This window comes from Malus sylvestris, chromosome 5 (genome assembly GCF_916048215.2).
Source record: "Malus sylvestris chromosome 5, drMalSylv7.2, whole genome shotgun sequence".
Lineage (NCBI taxonomy): Eukaryota > Viridiplantae > Streptophyta > Magnoliopsida > Rosales > Rosaceae > Malus > Malus sylvestris.
In genome coordinates, this window is record NC_062264.1 from 41226857 (window position 1) to 41250835 (window position 23979).

At 38.3% G+C, this 23979-nt stretch overlaps 4 protein-coding genes across 10 annotated transcripts; 2 read left to right on the forward strand and 2 right to left on the reverse strand.

Moving 5' to 3' along the window:
* Positions 1-2682: 2682 nt before the first annotated feature.
* Positions 2683-9157, reverse strand: LOC126622485 (uncharacterized). Of its 4 annotated transcripts, none has more exons than XM_050291285.1 (10): positions 8689-9157; positions 7969-8012; positions 7708-7822; positions 7474-7591; positions 6296-6900; positions 5607-5889; positions 5247-5523; positions 4592-4753; positions 3449-3910; positions 2683-3313 (listed from the first exon to the last, which is right to left on the reverse strand). In XM_050291285.1, exons 1-10 carry the CDS (start codon positions 8885-8887, stop codon positions 3005-3007), a joined length of 2574 nt encoding a protein of 857 aa, XP_050147242.1. In that variant the 5' UTR covers positions 8888-9157; the 3' UTR covers positions 2683-3004. The 4 variants fall into 4 exon arrangements, with proteins under 4 accessions (XP_050147242.1, XP_050147240.1, XP_050147241.1 ...); XM_050291283.1 differs by having other exon boundaries at positions 2683-3316; XM_050291284.1 differs by having other exon boundaries at positions 2683-3316; positions 4592-4750; positions 8689-9156.
* A 2507-nt stretch (positions 9158-11664) lies between these two features.
* LOC126623856 (carboxyl-terminal-processing peptidase 1, chloroplastic) lies at positions 11665-16281 on the forward strand. 4 transcript variants are annotated; one of them, XM_050292836.1, is made up of 12 exons: positions 11665-12088; positions 12350-12469; positions 12744-12881; positions 13039-13143; positions 13300-13468; positions 14010-14086; positions 14923-14967; positions 15141-15224; positions 15352-15390; positions 15474-15536; positions 15717-15846; positions 15925-16281. In XM_050292836.1, the coding sequence occupies exons 1-12, from the start codon at positions 11699-11701 to the stop codon at positions 15978-15980; spliced, it is 1416 nt and encodes a 471-aa protein (XP_050148793.1). In that variant the 5' UTR covers positions 11665-11698; the 3' UTR covers positions 15981-16281. The 4 variants fall into 4 exon arrangements, with proteins under 4 accessions (XP_050148793.1, XP_050148794.1, XP_050148795.1 ...); XM_050292838.1 differs by having other exon boundaries at positions 12072-12088; positions 12695-12881; XM_050292837.1 differs by lacking the exon at positions 12350-12469.
* A 2052-nt stretch (positions 16282-18333) lies between these two features.
* LOC126622170 (PLASMODESMATA CALLOSE-BINDING PROTEIN 1-like) lies at positions 18334-20472 on the forward strand. The gene is made up of 4 exons (XM_050290842.1): positions 18334-18679; positions 19060-19584; positions 19782-19824; positions 19908-20472. Exons 1-4 carry the CDS (start codon positions 18619-18621, stop codon positions 20161-20163), a joined length of 885 nt encoding a protein of 294 aa, XP_050146799.1. The 5' UTR covers positions 18334-18618; the 3' UTR covers positions 20164-20472.
* A 726-nt stretch (positions 20473-21198) lies between these two features.
* On the reverse strand, positions 21199-23562 carry LOC126622171 (cold-regulated 413 inner membrane protein 1, chloroplastic-like). The gene is made up of 6 exons (XM_050290843.1): positions 23323-23562; positions 23111-23242; positions 22688-22783; positions 22476-22540; positions 21747-21816; positions 21199-21660 (listed from the first exon to the last, which is right to left on the reverse strand). Exons 1-6 carry the CDS (start codon positions 23478-23480, stop codon positions 21495-21497), a joined length of 687 nt encoding a protein of 228 aa, XP_050146800.1. The 5' UTR covers positions 23481-23562; the 3' UTR covers positions 21199-21494.
* Positions 23563-23979: the final 417 nt, after the last annotated feature.

Sequence of the window (23979 nt, forward strand, 5' to 3'; positions counted from 1 at the left end):
CCAACGTTTTGCTGGCGATAAAAATCCCTATCAAGTTTCAATGGACTCTTTGACCAAAAAAAAAAAAAAAAAAGTTTCAATGGACTGGATTGGATTAGCTAAAACTACTAGTCCGTGTTTGGTGCGAGAAGATTGGACTAGTTCCAACTCAGTGCTTCGCTAGCTCGTCTTAGGTACACCCCCGAAAGGTATGGGATTCCTAATCCCGTCTCCAAGACCTGCGTCGTTTGCACGCATGCCTCGTCTGCAAGTTCAACACCTTCGTCTTCCTCTTCCTCTCTTCAACCTCTTATGCGAACTGAGCGGCACCCATTAATCTACCAGAGGCAGCGAGATATGCGCCCGAGCATTGATTGTGAAATTAGACTGCTTCTACTTCTGCTAAGACGGTTCAATGTCGATTTGGATATTGGACAGACAGAGCCATCCTGCCAAATCACGACCTTTTGATATCAGTTTCCTCAAGTCCAGCGGCGGCACCGCAATCTATCTCGTCCCTCCGTCCGTACAGTCGAACCGACGGAGGCGGTTCAACAATCGACCCGTCCTTTTTGTTCCACAAATCTTCTGCACCTTCCTTCATGGACCGATTGGCAGGTGCTGGTTGGGGTGCATCGGGTTGTGCCCAGTTCCCGAATTCGAAAAGGAAGAGAAAAAGAAAAGAAAATAAGAAACACTTACTAACAGAAGCCTCTAGAAAAGAAAAGAACGGGAAAAAACAGGGAAAAGTAGAGGAAAAAAAAAAAAGAGAAAAGAAAATGAAAGGTGGAGAGAGGGTGGGGAGAGAGAATTTAAAAATGACAAAAAATATATTTAGATCTTAAAAATAATTTAGTCCGACATTGCACTAAATGTTCCTATCTTTTTATATTACTTAGTTCATGCTAAGTCAGTCCAGCTTAATTTTTGAAGATAGTCCGATCTGAGATAATCTAGTGCAACAAACGTACTCTAAGTTTACTAAGAATCACAAAGTGACACATTGGAACCTCCAGTCTCAACATTTCACCTCCTATAAGCAAAGTAAAATAGAAGAACCAACCAACAAGCAAATAACAAATGCTAAAGTTTACCTAAAGAAACAAGAGAACAACCATGAAAAGCAAAAGCATGTGAAAAGTTAGAAGAAAAGTACGTAATGAAGAAAAAAGAAGTGCTTGCGCGACAATAAATTAAGAGAGGGAGAAGCTTAGGCCATCTTAAATGGAAGGAGGGCCAAATGGCTCATTTTAGCCCTATATAGTGTTGTAAAAAATTATATTTTAATAAATAGTGTTAGGCCATATTTTATATTATCTCCTGCAGAGGGGACCAAAGATCCATAGGCGAAACATAGCACTTTGACAAGAAATTATCTCCAACCGAGGGGGCTAAATGATCATAGGCCAAACATAATTCATTATTTTAATTAAATTAAACTACCATATTAAAATAAGGTTTTCGAACATATTTTGAGTGCCATTTGTCGCCAAATGAATAAGCCTCCGGATTTCTTATCTTTATATAATCTCAATAATTTTTTGGATAGAATTTCGAATGGCATGTGTCGCTAACGTGAATAACTTTCCATATTTCTTATCTTTATGTAATCTTAATAATTTTTCTGATAGGATTTCGAGTGCCACATGTCGAGATGTAATTGGTTGTGCAAATTTTAGATAAGATTCTTATCTACGTGGCACTTCTTATCTTCAGTTTTCAATGTTGTAGGAATGATGTAGGTATTTATAGGAAAAAAAATTTAAATTCGTCCAAAAAAAATTCAAATTCCAACACTAACCTGACGGCAGCATAACGTTAACTAGTTGTTGCTAACTAACGTCATGTTGACGCTAGGTAGGCATTGTCATTCAAATGGGCTGAGCTAGAGTGCTGGCAAAATGTCAAGCTTGACATTCTGGAGCTAGAGGGCTGGCAAAATGTCAAGTTTGACATTCTGGTGCTGATGGCTAGCTGGAAAGGGCCAACCCACTTATTTGGGCCCGATGGGGTCCACAAGCCCTTTAGCCTAGCCCTCAGTTCGAGACGGTTTTCGTGTCATTCCAAGCTATTTTTAACCCTATGACCCTTTGGCCGGATCGGTTGGAGATGATCTTAATTACTTAGCAAGGTGGCAGGGTGAAGTTCAATTTAATTTCCATTCTTTTTCCTGAGAGAATGTTTAAAGCCTGGAACTTTTAAGTTGTAGGAAGCTCCTCAATTCATTTGAGTTTGAATTCCTCTTTCGTAAAGATAACAAGTGGATTGTCCGACAATTCTGTCCCACTTCTTAAGAAACAAGCTCTATATGTAGGTTACACAGGTCTCGCTCTTTAGTCAGTGTGTTCGACAGTACACCTGATTCAACCGTTGAACATAAATTCTTCTCCCGTTTGACCAAAGAAAATATTATTAGATCAAGAACCAAGGCCACGCTCTATGGTCAGTGAGTTCTACAGTTCACCTGATTAACCCGTTGAACATAACAAATTCTTCTCCCGTTGGATAAAATATAATATTACCAGATCAAGAACTAGTTAGTAAACCCGCAAGTGTTTTCTATGCATTGTGATTTACTCTCTAATTTGTATTTTAGCCAAGAAATGCATAAATTTCATTGGGAGGAAAACCATCCTTTCTCTACTACGGGAAAAACAAACAAACAAAAAAACAACTGAACAGGAAAACAGAGGAGAGAAAAAAGAAACGAAAAGGAGCGTAGTAAAATATCCACTAATCCAAATTAGCACACTTGTTTTTACCTAAGGTAACAGGTTAAACATGGTGAGCAAGAAAACAATATCTAGAAATACAATCTCTCTCGTGGCACAGGCACAGGCACAGGCACAGGCACAAGCACAGGGACAGGGCAGCAGCCAAGCCAAGGTCTCTTCCTCTTATGACCAAATAATGATACATGAAGACGATTATTCCGACTGCAGTAAACGCCTCCGATTGGCCACTTTCAAACTCACTACAAGACCCCGAAAAAAAACTTGAGGAGAGGGAGGGAGATGACCAAGAATTAGTAGCTGTTCTGCCATAGCTGCTGTTGCGACTGCTTCGACGGTTGGCCGCCTTGTGAGCCGCCCAGGGACGCGTCCCTCGAACTTTGCTGCTGCTGGTGTTCTAGGGACATCCCGGTTTGAGAGTGATAAAAGTTGGGGTAACCGAGAGTTCCAGCATACTGCTGTGAAGGCGGGGGTTGCTGAGCTTGCCGGAACCCTGCGTGCTGTTGATTCTGCCCCTGAAAGCTGTAATAGTTGCTGGCTGGAACAGCGGACATTGCTCGGGAACCAGGTCCATGAACCCACATGCCCGAGTTATCATTTTGCTGCTGACAAAGAAAAAAGAACAAGAATGAGTTTTACTGATTGCAGAATAGTAGTTGTTTGCTTTGAGAATATACTGTTAAACGAACGAAAGGATAAGCACTTTTCATGAGTTTTTTCCCAAGATAACAAATTACCTGCTGAAGTGAGATCAAATGGCTATTGTCCTTGTACTGAGAGTTTACGACATCGTCATAGCCCATCGTTGTTCCTGTAGGTGCCGAGGGTGGATTCAAAGGAAAGTTTCCACCAGGAATGCTGGTTGAACTACTGAACCCATAGCCAGGCGGAATATTAGCAGTCTGCGGCAAACTGCTAACAGAGACGCTATTTTTATACTGTGGGAGAACTGCAGCCAGAGACTGATGATATGTGCTGTTACCAGCAAATTGTTGCTGGAAAGCTGATGGCATATATGTGTAGCTCTGAGGCAGGAAAGGATAACCGATCATGTTTGAAAAATGCCCTAGCGGAAGAGTAGGTTGAGAATAAGGGTGCACTGCAAGGTGTTGTGGAAGAGCTGGTCCAGTAGCAACATTAGCACCAGGCAGGCCCTGTGGAGTAGGCTGAGGTGCAGAAATACCACCTGCTCTCAATGCCTGTGTATCCACAATAAAACAATTGGAAGAAAATTTGAGATCTCTAATGTGTCCGGATTTGATCAGAGCAATAGAGAAATAAGTTGACCAAAAAAACCTCGAACAAGAACAATTTCGTTATCTGGACTTGTTGTACATAACAAACAATTTCAAGAAGATGATTTCCACAGCATTGGAACATACACACGAAATACAGAAAACAGAGGCAACTAACTCACATATAAGTTGCAATCATAAGATGGTAAATGCTTAAAGTAATTCCATCAGAGTCAAACCAAAGAAAATGTGCAGGCTGACAATAAATATGTAATTAGAACGGATAAGTAGTGAATCTTTTCCTTAAGAAACCAAGGATATAACTTTAGCAGAATGATGATGAGTTAGCACAAGACAACCAATTTCACAAATAATCCATGGCCTCTATAGAATAGAATGAATACAATGCAAATTTCAGCCAACTTAAACTAGTTTGACTATGTTACATTAAGTTTCTTGGATTTAAGCATGAATCTCGGTCAACAAGAATGGGTGAACATCTGCATGTAACTCTTTTTCTTTGCAAGCATAAGAAACGTACACCCACAGTGTAAGTTGTAAAAATGTTCTAGTATTTTTATGCCAGTCAAACTATCAACTAAAAGAATAATTGATAAGCTTAATACACAATAGAAAGGAAGGAACCTCTGCCATGGAGATGGTGGGACCGCTGATAGAAGAAGCCGCATTTCCATACTTTGTGGGCATAGATTGGGTCATGGGGAACGGTGAGTATGGAAAATCCTCCCTTGCAGCTTGAGCACTTGAAGCTAACAGAGTGCTGGGCAATGAATTTGTATATGCCTGCTTTAAAGAAAATATGAGAAATGAGATTCAACTAACAGTAACAAACAGGATTTGCAAAATGCAACCACGTCACTCTAAGACAAACAAACACACCAACAGAACCAAATGATCTAAAGTATGATGATACTAAAGGCTAAGCTTCATCTCATGCCCCTTTTGTCTTCCCAGTTTTAATTTTCCAATGCTTATGTAATGTATATAACAATGTGAACATACAGACAAAACACACTCGCAACACTTGGTAATTAAAAAAAACATACAACACATCCAGCACTAGCATTACATGTGATGTATATAATGATGTGAATCTAAAGACTCCAATGCAGTCGATCTAAAGGCTCTAAACATGTAAGATCTCCAGGTCCAATGATGTTGGCATCCAACCAACTGGCAATATATTGCTCAAACCAGAATCAATTATTATGTGGAGACTGCAATATTACCTCAAAACAATTAACACAACAAATAGAAAAAACATAGTTCACTGCCTTACCATCACATTCGAAAAAGGAGCCATATTCTGCATCTGCGAGCTTGTCTGTTGGTGAGAAAATGCCGCATCCAATTGTTGGGAATTCTCATATGCAAATCCAGGTGCAGAAGAGAACACATATTGATTCCCCTGATCAGGTTCATGGGTTTCTTGTTTCAAGATCTCTGCTTGTGAAACTGAAGGAGATTCATAATCTCCCGCACTGGCTACAGTTCTATGAACTAGACTTTCGTCCGAGGCATTCATGAGATGCTCATCTCCATAATACTCAGGATTTCTGCAGGAAAAAAAAAAAAAATCTTAAGATGGTGCTACACAACCAACAATAAAATCAAGGGAATTACTATCACCAGGTCATACCTTGCATCTGAGTGTGCAATTGCAGAAACATCTACGGCCCCAGATGTCTCTTCAAAGTTACTTTTTTGTGGCTCCGATGCAAATGAATCGGAGCTAGGAAGAGCAGGATCTGGGCCAGATCGGAAACTTCCAAAGCTCAAGTTCAAGACATCTGGAGTATGAAGCTGAAGGTGATTAGGAATGACCACAGGAGGTTTTTCTTCTTCAGGAGCTGCTCCACTATCATCGTTTTGTAAATTAAGTTGCTGCAAGTTTGCAGCCACTGATGACACGTCTTCTTCAGCTGGGGAAAGAAAGGGTAGACAATTTCTTAAAAAACAGCATTCAGCATTCTGGAATTTATTAAAGTTTAAATTAGCAACTTCGCTATCCAGAGAAAAAATTAGTTAGAATTTATGGAAAAGCAAAAAACTGTTCAGGTCAAAATCCACCAAATTAGAGTATTAAGCTTTTCTTCCCTGATTCAAGATACTAACTTCAAAGCACAAGTTGCAACTGAGTTTTCAGTTACAAACAACCCCTTAAAATACTCTTTGCAGATTATCATAAACCTTCGTCACAATATTTCCATATCTTTATGCAATGTTCGTATTGAAATATATAGTGGAACTTTGAGAAAAATATAGGTCAGAAAGAACAGAGGAAGAAGATATTGCAGGACAAACCCAAAAAAAAAGCCATCAGGTTACCTTCATTCTCCTCGAAAGCATGCCGCTGTGGTTGGTAGGAATTTATGTCTTCATACAAGCTATTATCAAAATTAGATGCACCTCCGGAATTATCTTCTTGTAAATGTCTACCAGATACAGAAGTAGGCTCATTCTGGCTTGGAAGTGCCTCAACAGAATCATCTTCTTCCACCTCAACCTCATCTATCTGGGATCTTATATGTTGATTAGCTCTATCGACGGGCACGTTAAATGAATCAGCATACAGCTCAGAGTTTGCGGGTGCCCCAAGAACAGAGGACATGCTAACAGATGGTGGATCAATCAAGGGCCACTCATCATGGGTCGCTGACAACTTTGGAACATGATCTTGCGGTGAATGCAAATTGTGATGCAATGATGCTGCAGGAGGCACCCCATCATGATGATTACCACTATGATTATGGGGGTTTGGCATGGTGGTAGCCTTGGCTTGCGGCCTGCCCATCTTAACAATGTCGGCCATGGATACTTGACCTGGAACCCCTCCCCATGCAGACTGATATCCTGAAGAAGGCTGTGAGAATGACGATATTCCATCATCTGTGCTCAATGTTGGCATTTTATTTTCACTCCCCACAGAATCGCTGCAACAGATTTACAAATAGATGAGCAACACATCGAGTATGCATCATCCCCATGTTTTTAACATGAATCGCAATCTATACCACCCCAAGGGCTATCGAAGTAATAAAAAAATGACCAGCTAGAGTAAAGCTGCTACAGACAAACAGACATGCATATAAACCACGTATGATTAATGTAGAGCATGTTTTCACAAAGATATGAAGATGAGAGAACTTCCTCTGCAATTTACATGTCAAGACTCGAGACATAAAAAAGGCCTAATTGTGTTCTTTACGTCTTTTACAATTGAAGTATGTCCACAAGAGCATTAATATATTAAACAGACGGTTGTTAGAAATGAAGTGACCTGTAACAGTGAAAGTTTAAGTGTGACAAGACACTCAACAGATAAAAGCTTTCTTTGAAAAATTCAAATACAAGTTTAAAAAAGCCAAAGAACATGAATAAACAGATGAGGGTTAGCAATTTTCTCAAAATTAATAATTATATTATTTAGTTGCATTATATGCTTCTAAATCAGAGAAAGAAAAGAGAGAAAGAACTGTATCAGCTTGAGGTTTTATAGTTATAACCTGTAGGATGTGGGTCGTCGACCTGTGTGATTTCCTGCCATGCCAGACGCAGAACCTGGATAAGCATGTGTCCCATTTTCCTTCTTGTATGCAGACTTACCATGCGAAAAACCAGAATCTGAGGGGGGAAAAGAAACAGATAGGTGAGACTAAGTTTATCAACGTTATGTAGAAATTTTCAAACCATGTAAACACAGTATTATCCAACTTTAATTGCATCAGTCCGCCACATACCATTAGAGCTAAAGTGGTTTGATCCGCCACGTGCAGAATAACGGTCACCACCTCTAGCACCATAACTTGAAGCGTTACTCGCCCCACGAGACCTGGAATCTGTCGGCTCCTTACTCTGAAGAAGAATATGAGTGTGTGCGCGTGTGTTACGTTAGAAAGGATAGGATAACATAAAATCTTTTCATAAACCATGAAGAGAGCAAGGATGGGAGGTAAATGACAAAACATGAACTTGAAATTATGCAAATGACACGCACGCACCTCTTTTTTCTTTTCTCGTTTGCTCTTCACTTCATGAAAAGGATCTACACAAGTTATAAGCTTTACATCATAAGCAGTTTCAACAAAAAACATATATATACATCAAATCACATTCATATAAGCACCAAGACCCCACATAATCAACCTAAGAAACCAAAAATTACAGAAAAGAGATCATATTTCAACTTTCAACTGCGATTTTACGGAGCAAGCATCACAAGCAGCATGCTTCAAGGACATAATTAATGTTTTAAACAATAAAACTCTTTAAAAAAACTCATTGATTTCATTTCTTCCAAAGTACGATTTTTCAAACAAGATGAGTGAACGACTGCGAGTGAGAAAGATGGGAACCCAGAAAATAACTAAATAAACAAAAACCCAGAAGGGGGAAACAGCCCAGCAAAGCATGACATATATATTTTTCGAAAATTGAAAGACCAAATAGTAGGGAAAGCACAAGACTTGATAAATCAAATGAACAATTTCCTTCAACCCAATAAATATTTTTCCTTTTATAATCCAGAAAATCCACTGGACTGTCACAAATACTACAGCTATGCCTCAGTCCAATACTAACTTTTTTATTTGCCCTAAAACAGAAAAAACCCGAAACTTCAAATTCAAAATAAAAAAATGGACAAATAAATTTGAAAAGAGAGAAGATTTTAGAGAGAGAAAGTGAGGAGAGAGAGAGAGAGAGAGGGATAGGGGTTGGACCTTGGGCGAGGAGGCGATTGACGGCTTCGTTAGGGTCCATGTTACAGTCTTTAAGCATAGCGTAGATCTCCTGCTCAGTGCAGTTATTCACAATCTCCTTCAAGCTCTGCACCATCTTCCGAGACCCCGCAGGTATGCCGGAAATCCCAGTATTGCCCTTGCCATTGCTGGCCACGCCTCCGCCGCCTCTCCCGCTCATTCTCTCTCTCTCTCCCCTTCTGTGAGAAAACCCTTATTAGATCTGAGACTGCCGAAACGGCGACGTATTGGATTTACAGCTGTTCGTCTCTCTCTCTCTGAGTTTCCGCCGCTGCTGCCAAACAGAACGCAAGGAGGAAGAAGATGAAGATAAAAATCCAAACTCTCTCTCTCTCTCTCTCGGCACCGAAAACCCTTCCTTTCTTCCTTTCTTTTTTCTTTCCTCTTTGAGTGTGCAGATTTTTTAATTAATTATTACTTTCGGCTTCACAAATTTAAAAACTCCACTAAAGTAATTATATGGTGTTGATCCTAGGGCATGGAAAGATATCTTGTTCGGATCTTTTCCTTTAAAACTTAATAATCAAATAATCTGAGCTTTAAAATTTTGATTCAACGATTAAAAATAAAAATGTTGGTAAAAAAATTAAAAACTTATAATAATTTTTTTTCCGTTTGATCAAATCTTAAAGGCCTGGATCACTTAATTTTTGAACTTTAGAGGAAATGATCTGGAAAAGATCTCTTTCCATTGGGCATTACTAAAACAAATTATAAATTATAAATAATTTGACTTTTTTGTTAATTGGCATCAACCTATCTTTGTCTTATACCAATAATTTAGCACTATAATGTCGAATTATCTTACACATGATATGAATCGTCACGGGTGGCTTAGTGGTTGAAAATAAATTTCAAACCCTTATTTTACATAGAACGTTTTGAGTTTGATTCCTAACGCACTTGAATCACAAGATATTCCACATAGCACGTTTTGTGTTCACTTTATAACACTCTTGAATCACACGATGGTAGCGAAAACCATCTCCAATCATTGGGTTAAAACCTAAAGTTTAAGTTTTAAACTAACTCAATCTTGCTCCAAAGTTGGGCCTAAAATAAGTTTTGGGTTAAAAACTAAAATTTGGGCAAATTTAACCCCAAATTAAGGTTTTGAACTAACTCAATCATTCTTCAATAGTTGGGACTAAAATAATTTTTTGGTTAAAACCTAAAATTTAGGCAACTTTAAATTTGTAAATACATTACATCTAAATTTTTAAAATTTAGGCAACTTTAAAGTAAAAAGGCTGAACAAATGATGTATCTATACTATGAGGTTAGAGAGTAAGTTAAGTCTTATAATAAACTAGCAATAATATGGTTCAAATTCGTCTTTGGTGATAATCAAAACCTAAGACATTTCACATTACAAGTGAAGAAGAATACCATTAGATCATAGTGACACTTAAATTTAGATTTTAAACTAACTCAATCATTATTCAATAATTGGGTCTAAAATAATTTTTTGGTTAAAACCTAAAATTTAGGCAACTTAAAAATTTTAAATACATTGCATCTAACGGCTGATATCAAATATGATCAAATCTGACGGTAAAATATTTCTTAGATGTATATTTGCACAATTATAAGTACTTTTCCATTGGCTAATTTATACTTGAAAAGTTAGGAACCACACAATCAATCAAGTACATATTAGCCAAGTTCCTTCTAAACAATATTCAAAATGCGATCTCCCCCAATTCCTTGAGTTAAAAATGTATTGAGAATACATTTACAATTTTTTATGTAATAAAGATTCACAATGATTGATGGCCACCTTAGCAATCCTTTTAAATCAAATCAATTTGACCATCCTCGCATAACACTAACACACTTGCCTCTTGTAGAGAATTTTGTCCGTATGACTTTCGTATCTTGTAGCTTATTAGTTCTAAAATGAGATTATTAATTACAAGATAACGACGGGCATATAATAATAAAGATGATGATTTAATATATTTTAATGACTATACAACTGATGATCACTTCGCACAACAGTTTTGTGGTGTTCTTATTTATTTATAAATAAAAAGTCTTATGTTCGATTATTATCAAATATAAACTTGAATCACATAAGTTTATCAATGAATTTAGGTGTGTGAAGCTCCTTGGAACTTAAGAACAGTTCTGGAGGATATCAAGTAGCTTGCTTCTTCTTTTTTGAACTTCAAGTGGACTTATACATTCAGAAAAGCTAATTTTGTGGTGGACGCATTGCTACCATTAGTCATAGTGTAGAAAATTTACATATTTAAGAGTTTTGTATCCGAACAAGACACGCCTTTTATTTCGATTGTATTGAAATCAAATGTACTCGAGGATTTTTTATTTGAACTAAGTTACTTTAGTTAAAAAAATATATATATGAGTGGGTGGACGCGTCTTTAGAGTGAGTATATGAAAGGAATAATATTATAACAAATGATTGTACTTATCCTAAGTTTTGACACGGCGTACTCGCATACACTGCACCAAACTAAGTAGAGATTTTTCAGTGTGATCGATACACGTGATGGTACACCACGTATCATTATATAAATTGTAGGATCTGTGTGCTAAAAAATTAATAACTTAAAAAATAAAATTTTTCACTACTCTTATTAAAACATGTGATATACCACTTGTATTCTCATCACAATTAAAATTTTCTGCAAACTAAGCTCGTCTCAATCCAGTCCAAACTAATATCTTCCCAACCCAGCCGTCCAGTCCAATCCAGTCCCATGTTCGACAATCCAACACTTGGCAACCGAGGGGTGGACAGTCGGACACCTACTCAACAGCTGGCCCTGGCCCACCGCTGTCCGTCCTACCCCGGGACTGGATTAAACTCCCACACGCACCCAAACAGGCCCCGTTCCCACGTGTCAAACCGTCACAAAGGTCAAAACGCCGCGTATTTAAACTCCCGCGAAATTAAATAAAAAGGTAAATTTTAATTTCTTATTGGAAGGAGGAGGAGAAGAAGATGAGGGTTCTGTTGCTCAGCAACACCACACTCTCACTCTCACCGCCGCCGTTATCGGAAACCCTAAAATCCCCGATTCGATCCAATTTCAAGCGAAATTCGATCAATTGGGCCGAGAAAGCTCTTGTTGGAGCCCTAGGTGGGGCCCTGTCGCTCTGTCTTCTGGTCTCTTCGCCTTCGCCTTCCATAGCAATTGAGCCTTCTCCTTCTTCTTCTCCGCCGTCGACGGAGTATTGCCGCGAGGAGGAAGGAGGTGAAGCGGTGGAGTTTTTGGTGCCCGAAGCAGCGGCGGCGGTGACCAATGAGGGGATTGTGGAGGAGGCTTGGGAAATTGTCAATGACAGCTTTATCAACACCGGCCGCTTGAGCTCGTTCCCTGAAACTTGGCAGGTACACACGTGTGCGTTTGCAGAACTTCGATTTTGACGCGTGCGAAAGTTGATTGTAGAGAAATGTGAAACAAAGTTAGTTGATTTCGGAATGAAAGTTAGTTAAGGACTTGATTAGGGAGTAATTGTTCTGTTTTTGCATATGTTTATATACTTGGTTGATTCAGTTCATAATATGTGCGTGTGTGCCCGTGCTCGTGCGTTTATATTTGTATATATAATGCGTGTGCATGAGATTAATGGTTGGAGATCTTTTTGGTAGAGGAAAAAGGAAGACATAAGAAGTAGTTCAATAAAGACAAGAGCTAAGGCTCATGATATGATTAAGCGAATGTTGGCCAGCTTGGGTGACCCTTATACGCGATTTCTTTCCCCCGAAGAGGTAGTTCATTATTTGCCCCCTTCGTCAGTCTCTCTGTATTTGGATTTGCTAGTATTTTTCCTTCTGATATTGTTTCTTTACATGAACATCACGCTACAAGGTTTAGTGTTACGACACATTGTGCTAAGGAAAGATGGGAAGAAAAATTAAGGGCTTTGCTTACGAATGTCATCCCTTACAACATACATGTTGTCTTCACTTGGTGTTTATTTACGAACTTTACAGCGTATCTTATTCCATGGCATATGTCGCTTTTGTCATGTTGAAATGAAAGTTCTCCAAGATGGCGAGGTATGACATGAGTGGTATTGGAATAAACCTCAGGGAAGTCCCAGATGAAAACGGAGATGTGAAAGTGAAGGTACTAGGACTTGTACTGGATGGTCCTGCACAATCTGCAGGTGTGAGACAGGTATTCCTGTACCAAACTTGCAGTTATAGATGTAATATTATGTCTGTTTCCATATCTCCCTCTCCGCTTTGGCTTTTCAACAAACTCACATAAAGTCTTGACAGTGTTTGGTGTTGGCTGCTGGTTGTATGTTTTCTTGCATTTTATTATTTGGTAGGGGGATGAAGTACTAGCTGTTAATGGATTGGATGTGAAAGGGAAGTCAGCTTTTGAAGTATCATCATTGATGCAAGGCCCTAACGAGACGTTCGTTACTATTAAGGTTGTGATATTATTTGTACTGAATACTGATGTTTTGTTTCTCAACCAAAAATAGGTTGTCATTTAAATTAAGCTTCTCAATGGGTACTGCTAATTTACTATTTTGTTGGTTTGTTTTAAAATGATTGTTGAGAATAAACATCATCATACATTTCAGGTCAAGCATGGCAATTGTGGGCCTATTCAGTCTATTGAAGTCCAAAGACAACTTGTTGCTCGAACCCCTGTCTTTTATCGGTTGGAACAAATAGAAAATGGAACCAGATCTGTTGGATACATGCGAGTAAAAGAGTTCAATGCATTGGCTAGAAAGGACTTGGTAATTGGTATGTGGTTTTAGCAAATTCAACTGAATGTTAGTTATTGCTTATTCCTAATCTAAATTAATCAGTTGCATGATGCTATAATGCGTAAAATTTCTGAGCATGAAAGTGTTTCTTTACATATTTTTGGTTTTAAACATTAGCGGTAAATGGAAAGGAAAAATGAACTACTACATGTTCCTTCTCTTTGGGGCTGTTCTATATCTAGGAGGAACCAGATAATATCCAAAGTAATAAACCTATTTTACCGGAAACAATTGAATATATAGAGATTGGGCAATGTGACCATGGAAATACCTGCTTTTATGATTCATCATCAGTTTCAATTCGTTACACCTGCTGAATCATGAATATCTTCACAACCATTTGTTATTTTTCTAAATACTTAAACTTCTCAGTTTTGTTCCCAGTTTGCTAGCTTCAATATTTTTATGCTCTACCTTATTTATAACGGCACTAGCAGCTTCTTCTTTTGCTTTATACTAGACTTATATAGTGTCGGTTAGTAGTAGGGTGGATATTGATGGAAAAATTTATTTTGCAGCTATGAAGCGGCTTCAGGACATGGGTGCCTCATACTTCATTCTGGATCTTAGAGATAATCGTGGTGGACTAGTACAGGTTTCCATTCTGGATCTTAACTTCAAGCTAGTGCTAGGTTTGATGATTACACCTTGCAGAATTTCTTTCTTCCTAACCACTGCTTTTGATGACATTGTGGATCTTTTAGCTAGTGACTAGGTTATATTACTCATATACTCCTTAACTATAACTGCTAGTTGAGAGATAACTTTTGAGTTAATGCTAGGTTTGATGACTACACCTCCGAGAATTTCACTCATCCTAACTACTGGTTTTGTTGGCTTGGCATTGTGGATCTTTTAGCTAGCTAGTAGGTTTATTAGTCATATATTCCTTAACTATAACTGCTAGTTTATCTTTGATCACATGATGTACGAATTTATTACTTCTATCCTGTTCTAGCTTCCAAAAGAGTAGAGCCGTTAAAAAGCCGGTAAATCTCTCTCCTTTTTTTGCTCAATCAGGCTCTATAAACACATGAGCCATGTGAATGTTTCGATTCATCATGACTTGCAATTAGTCTTGGTCGTATTTGTCAGACTGTACGATTGTCTAAATAAATGACAATTTCAATAATATTTGAAAATTTTGCTAGATAATCCATATGTGTGGTCATCATTTATTGTTTCAATCACAGAAATTGAATTATCATTATCAAGTCTTTATACGATGATGCCATTGTCAATAATAAAATGAAAATTTACATATTTTTGTGGAAAATCATGCATCCCTTTTCAGTAGTTGTGTTCAATCAATCATGTAACATTGATTCTTAGCACAAACTCAGTTATGTTGTATGTTCCCTGTTAGTACTTTGTTCAGATGAATTCTGCAAAATAAAGATTCTTTATTTAAACCTGTTTGCATATTTTCAGGCTGGAATAGAAATTGCCAAGCTATTTCTAAATCAAGGGGAGACGGTATGTGTTTTTCCTTTTTCCTTATTGCATATACATTTTTCCTGTTTATTTTCTCATTGGTGGTATTTGTGTTTGGCGTTAGTCCTTTATGTTGCGTTCTCTAAGTAGCTCCTGTATGCTAGGAGAATGATTGTGTTAATGTGGTGTATTTTCTTGATGATGATTATGAACAGGTGATTTATACTGACGGGAAGGATCCCGAATACCAACAAAGCATCGTTGCAGATACTACACCATTAGTTACAGCACCTGTTATTGTACGCCCTTGTACATGTCTAAGATACTTTTTATCTGTTTCCATGAATTGTATTTGTGGCAAGTGTAATTGCAAACATCTCGAGTTTATGAGTTATGACAAGGCTCTTGACTTAACTTCTAATACAGGTTTTGGTGAACAACAATACTGCTAGTGCAAGTGAAATTGTGAGCAGCTTGATGATCCCAATTACCTATGATTATTTTGGTTCATACAATTCAAGCACTTACATCGGTGGCTCTCATTGCAGGTTGCTTCCGCTTTGCATGATAATTGTAGAGGGGTTCTTGTGGGTGAGCGGACATTCGGCAAGGTAAAAATTTGTCATTGCTGTTTCAGTTTTTACTGTTGCTTCAGCATTGCCTTTGCTTGTTTATTGTATATGTCATGTAACGGAACTGCATTTAGCTAGATTCCTCAAGATTCCAGCCACTTGCTTTCTAATGGTTAGTTCTCTTTATGATTCTGATGGCGTCTCTGATGCTTTTGACAGGGTTTAATTCAATCTGTATTTGAACTTCGTGATGGCTCCGGCGTAGTTGTAACTGTTGGGAAGTATGTCACGCCAAAACACAAGGACATTAATGGCAACGGAATAGAGCCTGATTTTCGAAAATTCCCAGGTACAAAACTTAACATCATTCTTTTGCAATAAATGTGCTCAAGTCCTCAAGTAATCTGAGGATCTCTTTTATCTGCAGCATGGAGTGACGTCACTCAACGTCTTTCACAGTGCAGCATGCTTCAGCGGGGATAGATCAGTGGTTGAGACGGTTCTTTCTTACCATGAAAGCGGCAGCGGTACTCGTTGATTACATGTGCCTGCAACTGCAAGAGATGGGCAATGCGTATAGAACTCTTGAATTTTGAGTTCTGTGATGAAACATATCGCAGGAGTGCTCTGTGCTCGCATGGGGATTTTGCATTGGAGAAGAACCTGAGGGATGGCGGAATATACTAGTCTAGGAAGATATGCTCTACATTTTTTTATTTTAGTTTTATAGATAAAAGTATGTTTAAAAATAATGAACAAAATATATCTAAAACTTCATTTTAAATCCAATGGCCTACACTAGGAAACTGCATTGTCTGATAAAATCACGGGGCTATTTTCTGATTACCTTATTACCATAACCGTTCATTTGATTAGGCCAATTTAAAGTGTTGATAACAAAATACACAACTATAAGAAATCAGAATTTTTTGAATTTTTTTTTCTCATAATAATTTTGGAACACCTTTAAAAATTCGATTGGAATTGCCAAGTGCATTCTGATTTTTGTTCAAATTTTTTGGAGAACATTCGAATTGGAGAATTTTTGGATTTTGATTGGAAATTTTACTGTCAGAAAGTTGAAATCATGCCAACTTGCACCCCTATTCCATACCCAAATATTGTTGTAATTTGTGACCAAACCATTGCTTCATTTGAGAGTTTTAACGAAACAATTCCGGTATTGTTCACTTTTAACGAAAAATCACATTTTTACTTTTTCTGGTACTGGTACTATTCACTTACACCTTTATTTGTCATTTTTTATTAAAAACTAAAGTTTTTTAGAACTTTTCGTTAATTTTCCTTAATTTTTATCATCACTATTTCAAGGAATTCAAGTACGTCCTATATACCAAATATGGAGGCTTTGCATTACATTTTAGTTAAAATTGGCGATTCTGCTTTTGAGGAGATGAACCTTAAAAGAAAGCAAGAAACCCAAATATGTCCTCTCACGTCATATGTTTTTTCTCCTCATTTGTGTTGGTTCACACCAAAAGTTTTGTTCCAAATTAGGTAAGAAATGCCCAATAATATTATCAAGCAAGAAACGCTTGATAATATTCCCACTATCAATCCAAGTACTACGCAGCTTAATTTTTATCATTACTATTTCAAGGAATTCAAGTACGTCCTATATACCAAATATGGAGGCTTTGCATTACATTTTAGTTAATTTTTTAGTTAAAATTGGCGATTCTGCTTTTGAGGAGGTGAACCTTAAAAGAAAGCAAGCAAGAAACCCAAATATGTCCTCTCACGTCATATGTTTTTTCTCCTTATCTATGTTGGTTCACATCAAAAGTTTTGTTCCAAATTAGGTAAGAAATGCCCGATAAATAATAAGCATGATTAACCTTGCTCGTTGCGTACATGAGCTTAGTCAATAGCTACGGACTATAGCATATGTGCTCTCCGTATGCACTCAAGTTCAAATTCCTTTCTTCACTGTTTCAATTATTTTAAAGTAAAATATCACTGGTTGTCTTTTTGTTCTATGCACTGATTTGTCTAATTATGGATCAATCAGTATTGATGTTTTATTACACTCCCTTTATATGAGATGACCAGTCTGTTAATCTTAAAGTAACTTTTATCCGTTTAACAACAACCCTCGACTCAGCACCGTTGGATCACTAAGGCCGACTTTCGTCCCGGCCCGACGGACGAGTTCTCAAGGGAAGTTGAATGGCTCTTGAGCTCATATTAAGGCCAAGTTTCTCCTTTTGCTAAGAAAAAACAATGCCAACTTGTTCTTTAAGAAAGCAAAACAATGTCACATGAGCAATGAACAAAGAAATCGACCAGGAGGAGACAATATTCTCGATTACAGACCACCAGATGCCACTCATAAACTCCCTCATCAACAACTTTAACTTTTTGATTCATTACCATGAAAAAAACCACCTCAACTGAACAAAGTACACCAAAAACAGTTGAAAGAAGAGCACAAAACAAAAAGGTTAAAAAACAAGATTCTACAGAGAGATTCCCAATTTATTAGCCCAAACAACCACCGCCACTGAGTCTTATTCAACTAGGTGAAGTCGGGTGTATGAATCCCAAAATGCTACTGCGTTCGGTTTTGCTTCAAGTCTTTTGTTAGCTTAAAATACATCATATCTTCTTTTAAATTCTCTTTCCAAGTCTTCATAGGTCTTCCTCTACTCTTTTCTCCCTGACGTTCCGTCTCATAGTCGCATCTCCTAACCGGAATAAAACATGAGATTCGAATCCCATGAGCATTGAACATGAGATTTAAATCCCAACAGATCATTCTCTTTTGCCTTTCCCCATTTCATACACTTCTTTTTTTTGCAACCATCTCTTGCTTGCATATCCAACTTACCCAATTCCTCCTTTCTCAAGTTTTCTATATTCTCCATCCCTTTCTCTCTTTTCGTCTCTCTTCGATCCAAGAAAGATACGATTCTTCCTCTAGGTATATTATATATAAAATAAATATGCAGAGAAAGGACGTACAAGCTCCTTTTTTTGCAGTACCTCCACCATTTCTGTTCCTCTTGGGTAGTATATCTTGGCTTCTGCATCATTGTTTCCAGCCTCAAAGAAAACCTGCAATCACAAGAGTGCACAAGAAGAGAAGTAGCTAGGAGAGATGGGTGTTGGCTCGCTTCGGCATTCTGCGTTGTTTTTCTTGTTTTTTTGCTTTAGTTCAGGTAATTTGAATTGCTGTATGGGTCTCTGTTCCTGCCTGGTTATGTGTTTCTCTTCCTTCTGTGTGTTTCAACACGAGCCTTCGAACCACCAATCCGGATTTCCTCAATGATCATCAATTTTCCTTCATGTCTATAGATTTATGAAGAGATTAAGATTACTATTTCTAAAGAGCACTGGATTCGGAAACCAGCCGCTTCTAATTTCAAAACGTCTACAGTTTGTGACATTTTCGAGTCAAAACTACATGAAGTTCTATCTATTGTTAATCCACCTCCTTTCCGTATGATCCAAGCATAGGAAAAAAGATTATATTCAAGCACAAGAAGCATTTAGCATGCTCTTTTAACTCAATCTGATACCATGCTTTTCATATCTTCAGGTTCAAGTGTTCCAAAGAATCCTCTTTTGGAAGCAACCCCCCAAAGAAGAACGCAAGTGAATCAAGAAAAGCATATACTTTCTGCATCTTCGGTGTATACTACGCAGCTCGATAATATTCCCACCGTCAATCCAAGTACTCTACCAACAACTCCCACACCGTTTGTGAACCCGACATACCCACCATCACCAACCACAACAGACCCAACCACAACTCCAATCCCAATACCACCGACCCTGACCCCGACAACTCCCACCACAACTCCCACCACGACTCCATCATCAGGTGGTACTTGGTGTATTGCAAGCCAATCTGCAGCACAGAATGCCTTGCAGGTAGCTCTGGATTATGCTTGTGGCTATGGAGCTGCAGACTGTTCAGCAATTAATCAGGGTGGAAGCTGTTATAACCCAAACACTCTTCAAGGTCATGCTTCCTACGCCTTCAATGACTACTATCAGAAGCACCCATCTCCTACCAGCTGCAGTTTCGGCGGAACAGCTCAACTCAGCAACACTGACCCAAGTAAGACATTTCCAGAAGTTTGTTTCTATCAAGCTTATCACTTGTCCTACAAACTTCACTTATCACAGAAAGAACTCTCCATTTCTTTTTCCAAAACCTTCGGATCCGCCACTTAACAAATTCAATTCCTGACCTTGCTGTTCTTGTTACATGTACGCTTGAATAAATGCTGAACTCCTTGCTCTGTCAATTTGCAGGTACTGGTAGCTGTCGCTTTGCATCTTCCTCAGCATCAACCAGGTAACCTTTCATAGCCCTACCCCCAACTTCATTTATAAATACATAAAGTAAAACAGAAATCTTATTCTACTTTGCAAATTCAGCATGAACTCACCACCAACGCCAACAATGTCGCCACCAACGCCAATGATGTCAACAACACCATCAACACCGACAATGCCAACAACAACAACATCACCATACACCCCAAGCATCGCTACACCAGGTGGAGGATCAACAATTTATGGTGACTCGCCAACAGATTCCCCTAACTCAGCAACCTCAATCTCATCTTGCATGTTGCTGCTATTCATCATGACTGGGATCTTGGGGTCACTTCTCGCAGAAAATTATGTCTAAAGGGAAACTACGTTTCAGCTACTCTATCTGCAATTTGATGGCAAGCCATTCACTTGCCACTTGCCAGCATCCTACATAAATTTCAACGAGGCCCCGAGACTCAAAACAAGCTACTATGTTACCCCTAGGCCTTGTTCCTCACCGTTTAAATTACTGCCATACTTCGTCAATGTATTACCCAATCGTTGACTATTAAGCCTAAGGACAGAAAAGCATAGATATTTTTTAGGTTCTTGTACTCGTAGACATATAGGTCCCTTATCTGCAGTTTTAGTTCAATAAATTATTAGTTAAGGCCACCAGGCTTCAGCCCCTCTTTTATATATATTGATATAATGCTTACTACATGATATTAACTAACGCAATTTCCCTATGATCCCAAAGAACAACACATACATAGACATATGACAGAGTAATAGGTGTAGTAATGAATATTATTGACCTAACTAGAAAGAATGGATGTAAAGTAGTCGGTTGAAGGACTGACCTATGTCTCATCTGGCATACCCCATTAAGATACTACAGAAGAATCAATGTATTCAATATCGGGTATGTTTCCTGTTTATCAACAAACGCATAAGAAACTTACCTAACTTGTACACTACTTTCTTGGAAGACAAAGACAACAGATACCTAAGCTTAGTAAGCTCTTCTTCATTTGCTACTTATAAAATGTTAATACAAGTTATTTCAACAGTAAAATTTTGCTTAATTCATATTATTGTACTTTCAGTCTTTCATTATAGATCCCAAAAATGGCATCAGTTTACTCAAAAGTGAAGCTTTCCAAAAACCACCTCCCGCAACGCAGGGTTAAGACGCTCCAAAAGAAAATTACTAGAACAAGGAATGAAGACAATTCTTGTGTGTGCATGGAAAGATCAACTTGATCACTAACTTAACAAACACGAAACAGGATGCACAATGCACAAAGATTGATTTATGTAAATGTATCTCAGTGGTCTAAAGTGAACCATTTGATGTGTCTTGGCATCAGAAAATTATGATTGAAAATGAAGAGCAACAACCTGCCTCTTAGCTGATAATATCTCTTTTATTACCATACACACGAATGATTCAAGAGTACAAAATCAGATGATAGATCACACTGACAGTAATTCCTTAAAATAAACAAACATAAATACAAATTTAGAACTTTATTATCTTGTTTGCTAAACAAATCAAACAGGAGAACGAAAGGTAACTAATGACTATTATCACACTTACTCCTTATTTACAATAAACTCAGAACAGGTACAAGCATGACACAGCAGTGAGAACGAAAGGTAACTAATGACTATTATCACACTTACTCCTTATTTACAATAAACTCAGAACAGGTACAAGCATGACACAGCAGTGATGGAAATGATGGCTATGGTAGCAATAATTGAACCTCGCTCAAATGATCTCTGCAGGCTTCCTATTCGTGAGAAGTGCTGGAAAGCCAAATATGCTGCAACAACCAGTGCAATAATAGCACCTTCTTGTCTACCCCTGCCAATGGAACACATTGAAACATAAGAAGCAAGAAAATCACTGATAATTGGCAAAAGTTCGTCTTAAACGATGCATTTGCGCACCTTATATGCAGAACTTGGTAAGGAGCCACAATCACCAGGAGTACTGCTGTCAATGGCAACTCAAGTTCCCCTGAGAAAGAACAAAATAAGACCATATATAATGTTAATTGATGTGGCAAGTGCACCACTATATTAACACACCTCAATAAGACTTGGAGAAGTGCCAATTTCAGACCAAACTTATACCTATGACCCTGACATGGTTCAGACAAAACTTAAAAGTCAGTATATTGAAAATAAGGGCATCTTCAAATACTATAAGGTACCGTTTGGTACGTGGGACGGGACGGGACGGAACGGGACGAGCCGTTCCGTCCCACGTTTGGTGCGCCTAAAAACTGTGGAACAGGTTGTCCCATGGGACGAAATTTGGCTGATTTTTTGTTCCACCTCTTCCCCCTGGAACGACCCGTTCCACATCCGTGGAACACAAATTTATAACATTTTATGACAAAATTTCTCCTCATCTTTTTCAATATTTACATCATCTGTTCCGTCCCGTCCCGTCCCATCCTGTTCTGTCCCGTCTGCGTACCAAACGGTACCTAATAGCCCCAAAGATGGGTAGATTACGAGAAATGGGTTGTTCCCCACTAGTCAATTGAATAAAACCAACAAACCATGTCATAATTAGAAACTATCATTTGAGAAAACCAGAATACTCTCCCCGTTTAGCATTGTCTAGCCCAAAACTCAAACCAGGGAATCAGAATTCAGAAGAGAACCTACCGGGAATAAAGAAGAAGAGACGGACAAGAAGGGCTAGGAATGCAGCCCAGATACCATATTCACCCCTGCAAGCCAAAGTCATGAATGTCAGCCAAGTTATACATTTAAGCTTAGACCGCAAACGTGCTCCACAGGATACCAAGAAAAAAACTTTCTAGCAATAAAAAACAAGAAATGGAAAGAAGAAAACCCCAAGTTTTTGAAATGCTTACTTAATCCATGAGATGACGGCAGCCGGCGCTTGCAGAAGAAATAAGGGAACAAGAAAGGATTTCTGAACAGCAGTCCCTTTTGCAAGCAACAGAACCCTGGAAATGTAAGAAATTTGAATACCCAATTACCCATTAAACCATTAATCCATCTCACTCAACATCTCAATACTGAAAGCAGAAAACTTTCATGGAATCTCAAAAGATCTATTAGAAAAACACCCCACCGCAACAATAAAATTAAATTTAAAAAAAAAAAAAAAAAAAAAAACCATCTTCATCAATTGTCATGCTCTAATTGATTCTTAGTTTTGAAATTTCTTTTTCCCATTACAAAATCAGCTGGATTTTTTTTCTCAAAAATATTGAGTTTGAAGGGTTTTTACTAAAATCCAATGCTGTCGAGGGAGAGAGAGAGAGAATTACGCGGTAGAAATGGTGGAGATAAACTGGAGGGTGTTGACAGAGAGAGGTGCAGCGTAAGTGTAACACATCGCACCCGATCCCCTCCTCTTACCCTTCATCACCACGAACTCCTTCTTTCCACCAATCGAAACTCTGCGCCAAACAAAAACAACAGCGTTGCACTCTCAGATCGATTGATATCTGAAGCATTGAGAGTGAAATAACGAGATTACCTGAGAGGGTTGCGGTGGAGTGAGCCCAAACGAAGACAAGAGAGCTTGGCCGGCCTCGGTTGAAAGGCGGAGAATTTGGAGGTGGTAGCGCCGCTGCTGCCGACGCTGTAGAGAGAGACAGTCGGTGGTGAAGTGGAGGAGAGTGAGAGAGTCGCCATTTTTGTAGTTTTCGAACTCTGCTTTCTGCTTTTTTTGTGCTTTCTGCTTGCTGCTTTTGGCTTCCGAGGGCACAATAAAGAGACAAACACTAGTGTAGTTCACTATTTCGCGGCAAATAATTTGGATCCACGGCGACCGTACACGTGCGGGGTTTACGGTTCTAGGTCACATCATACACAGGTAGGATGAGAGATATTTTCAAAAATAACAAGTTTGAAACAGTACTTCATATGTCAGGATACGAGAAAACAAAAATGATAGAATTTTTGTGTACTTTCCCTTATTTTATGATACGTAAAATTTATGTTGAATACTTGCCACTTGAAAAAATTTCTTTAGCTGGATGTGAAATTACAATTTTTTGGCTTGAATCGAAATCAAATGAATGAAAAATGTTTTTATTCTTCGTTAAGCTAATTTTGTTGCAGATACTTTTAGTACGTGTAATGTTTAGGTGTGTTCTTATCATATGGTCGTCTTCCTTGCTTTTAACTTTGA

What these genes read in the sequence shown, in the direction of transcription:
- LOC126622171 (XM_050290843.1), bottom strand. Translation starts at nt 23,480, where the DNA reads ATGGCGACTCTCTCACTCTCCTCCACTTCACCACCGACTGTCTCTCTC. An exon ending in CTCCACCGCAACCCTCTCAG is followed by an intron (nt 23,243 to 23,322) that starts GTAATCTCGTTA and finishes TGTTTGGCGCAG; the next exon opens with AGTTTCGATTGGTGGAAAGA. An exon ending in ATCTCCACCATTTCTACCGC is followed by an intron (nt 22,784 to 23,110) that starts GTAATTCTCTCT and finishes TTACATTTCCAG; the next exon opens with GGTTCTGTTGCTTGCAAAAG.
- LOC126623856 (XM_050292836.1), top strand. Translation starts at nt 11,699, where the DNA reads ATGAGGGTTCTGTTGCTCAGCAACACCACACTCTCACTCTCACCGCCG. An exon ending in ATCGTGGTGGACTAGTACAG is followed by an intron (nt 14,087 to 14,922) that starts GTTTCCATTCTG and finishes GCATATTTTCAG; the next exon opens with GCTGGAATAGAAATTGCCAA. An exon ending in TAGTTACAGCACCTGTTATT is followed by an intron (nt 15,225 to 15,351) that starts GTACGCCCTTGT and finishes CTTCTAATACAG; the next exon opens with GTTTTGGTGAACAACAATAC.
- LOC126622485 (XM_050291283.1), bottom strand. Translation starts at nt 8,887, where the DNA reads ATGAGCGGGAGAGGCGGCGGAGGCGTGGCCAGCAATGGCAAGGGCAAT. An exon ending in CTCCTTTTTCGAATGTGATG is followed by an intron (nt 4,754 to 5,246) that starts GTAAGGCAGTGA and finishes TTTTCTTTAAAG; the next exon opens with CAGGCATATACAAATTCATT. An exon ending in CCACCATCTCCATGGCAGAG is followed by an intron (nt 3,911 to 4,591) that starts GTTCCTTCCTTT and finishes GTGGATACACAG; the next exon opens with GCATTGAGAGCAGGTGGTAT.
- LOC126622170 (XM_050290842.1), top strand. Translation starts at nt 18,619, where the DNA reads ATGGGTGTTGGCTCGCTTCGGCATTCTGCGTTGTTTTTCTTGTTTTTT. An exon ending in GTTTTTTTGCTTTAGTTCAG is followed by an intron (nt 18,680 to 19,059) that starts GTAATTTGAATT and finishes TCATATCTTCAG; the next exon opens with GTTCAAGTGTTCCAAAGAAT. An exon ending in ACTCAGCAACACTGACCCAA is followed by an intron (nt 19,585 to 19,781) that starts GTAAGACATTTC and finishes GTCAATTTGCAG; the next exon opens with GTACTGGTAGCTGTCGCTTT.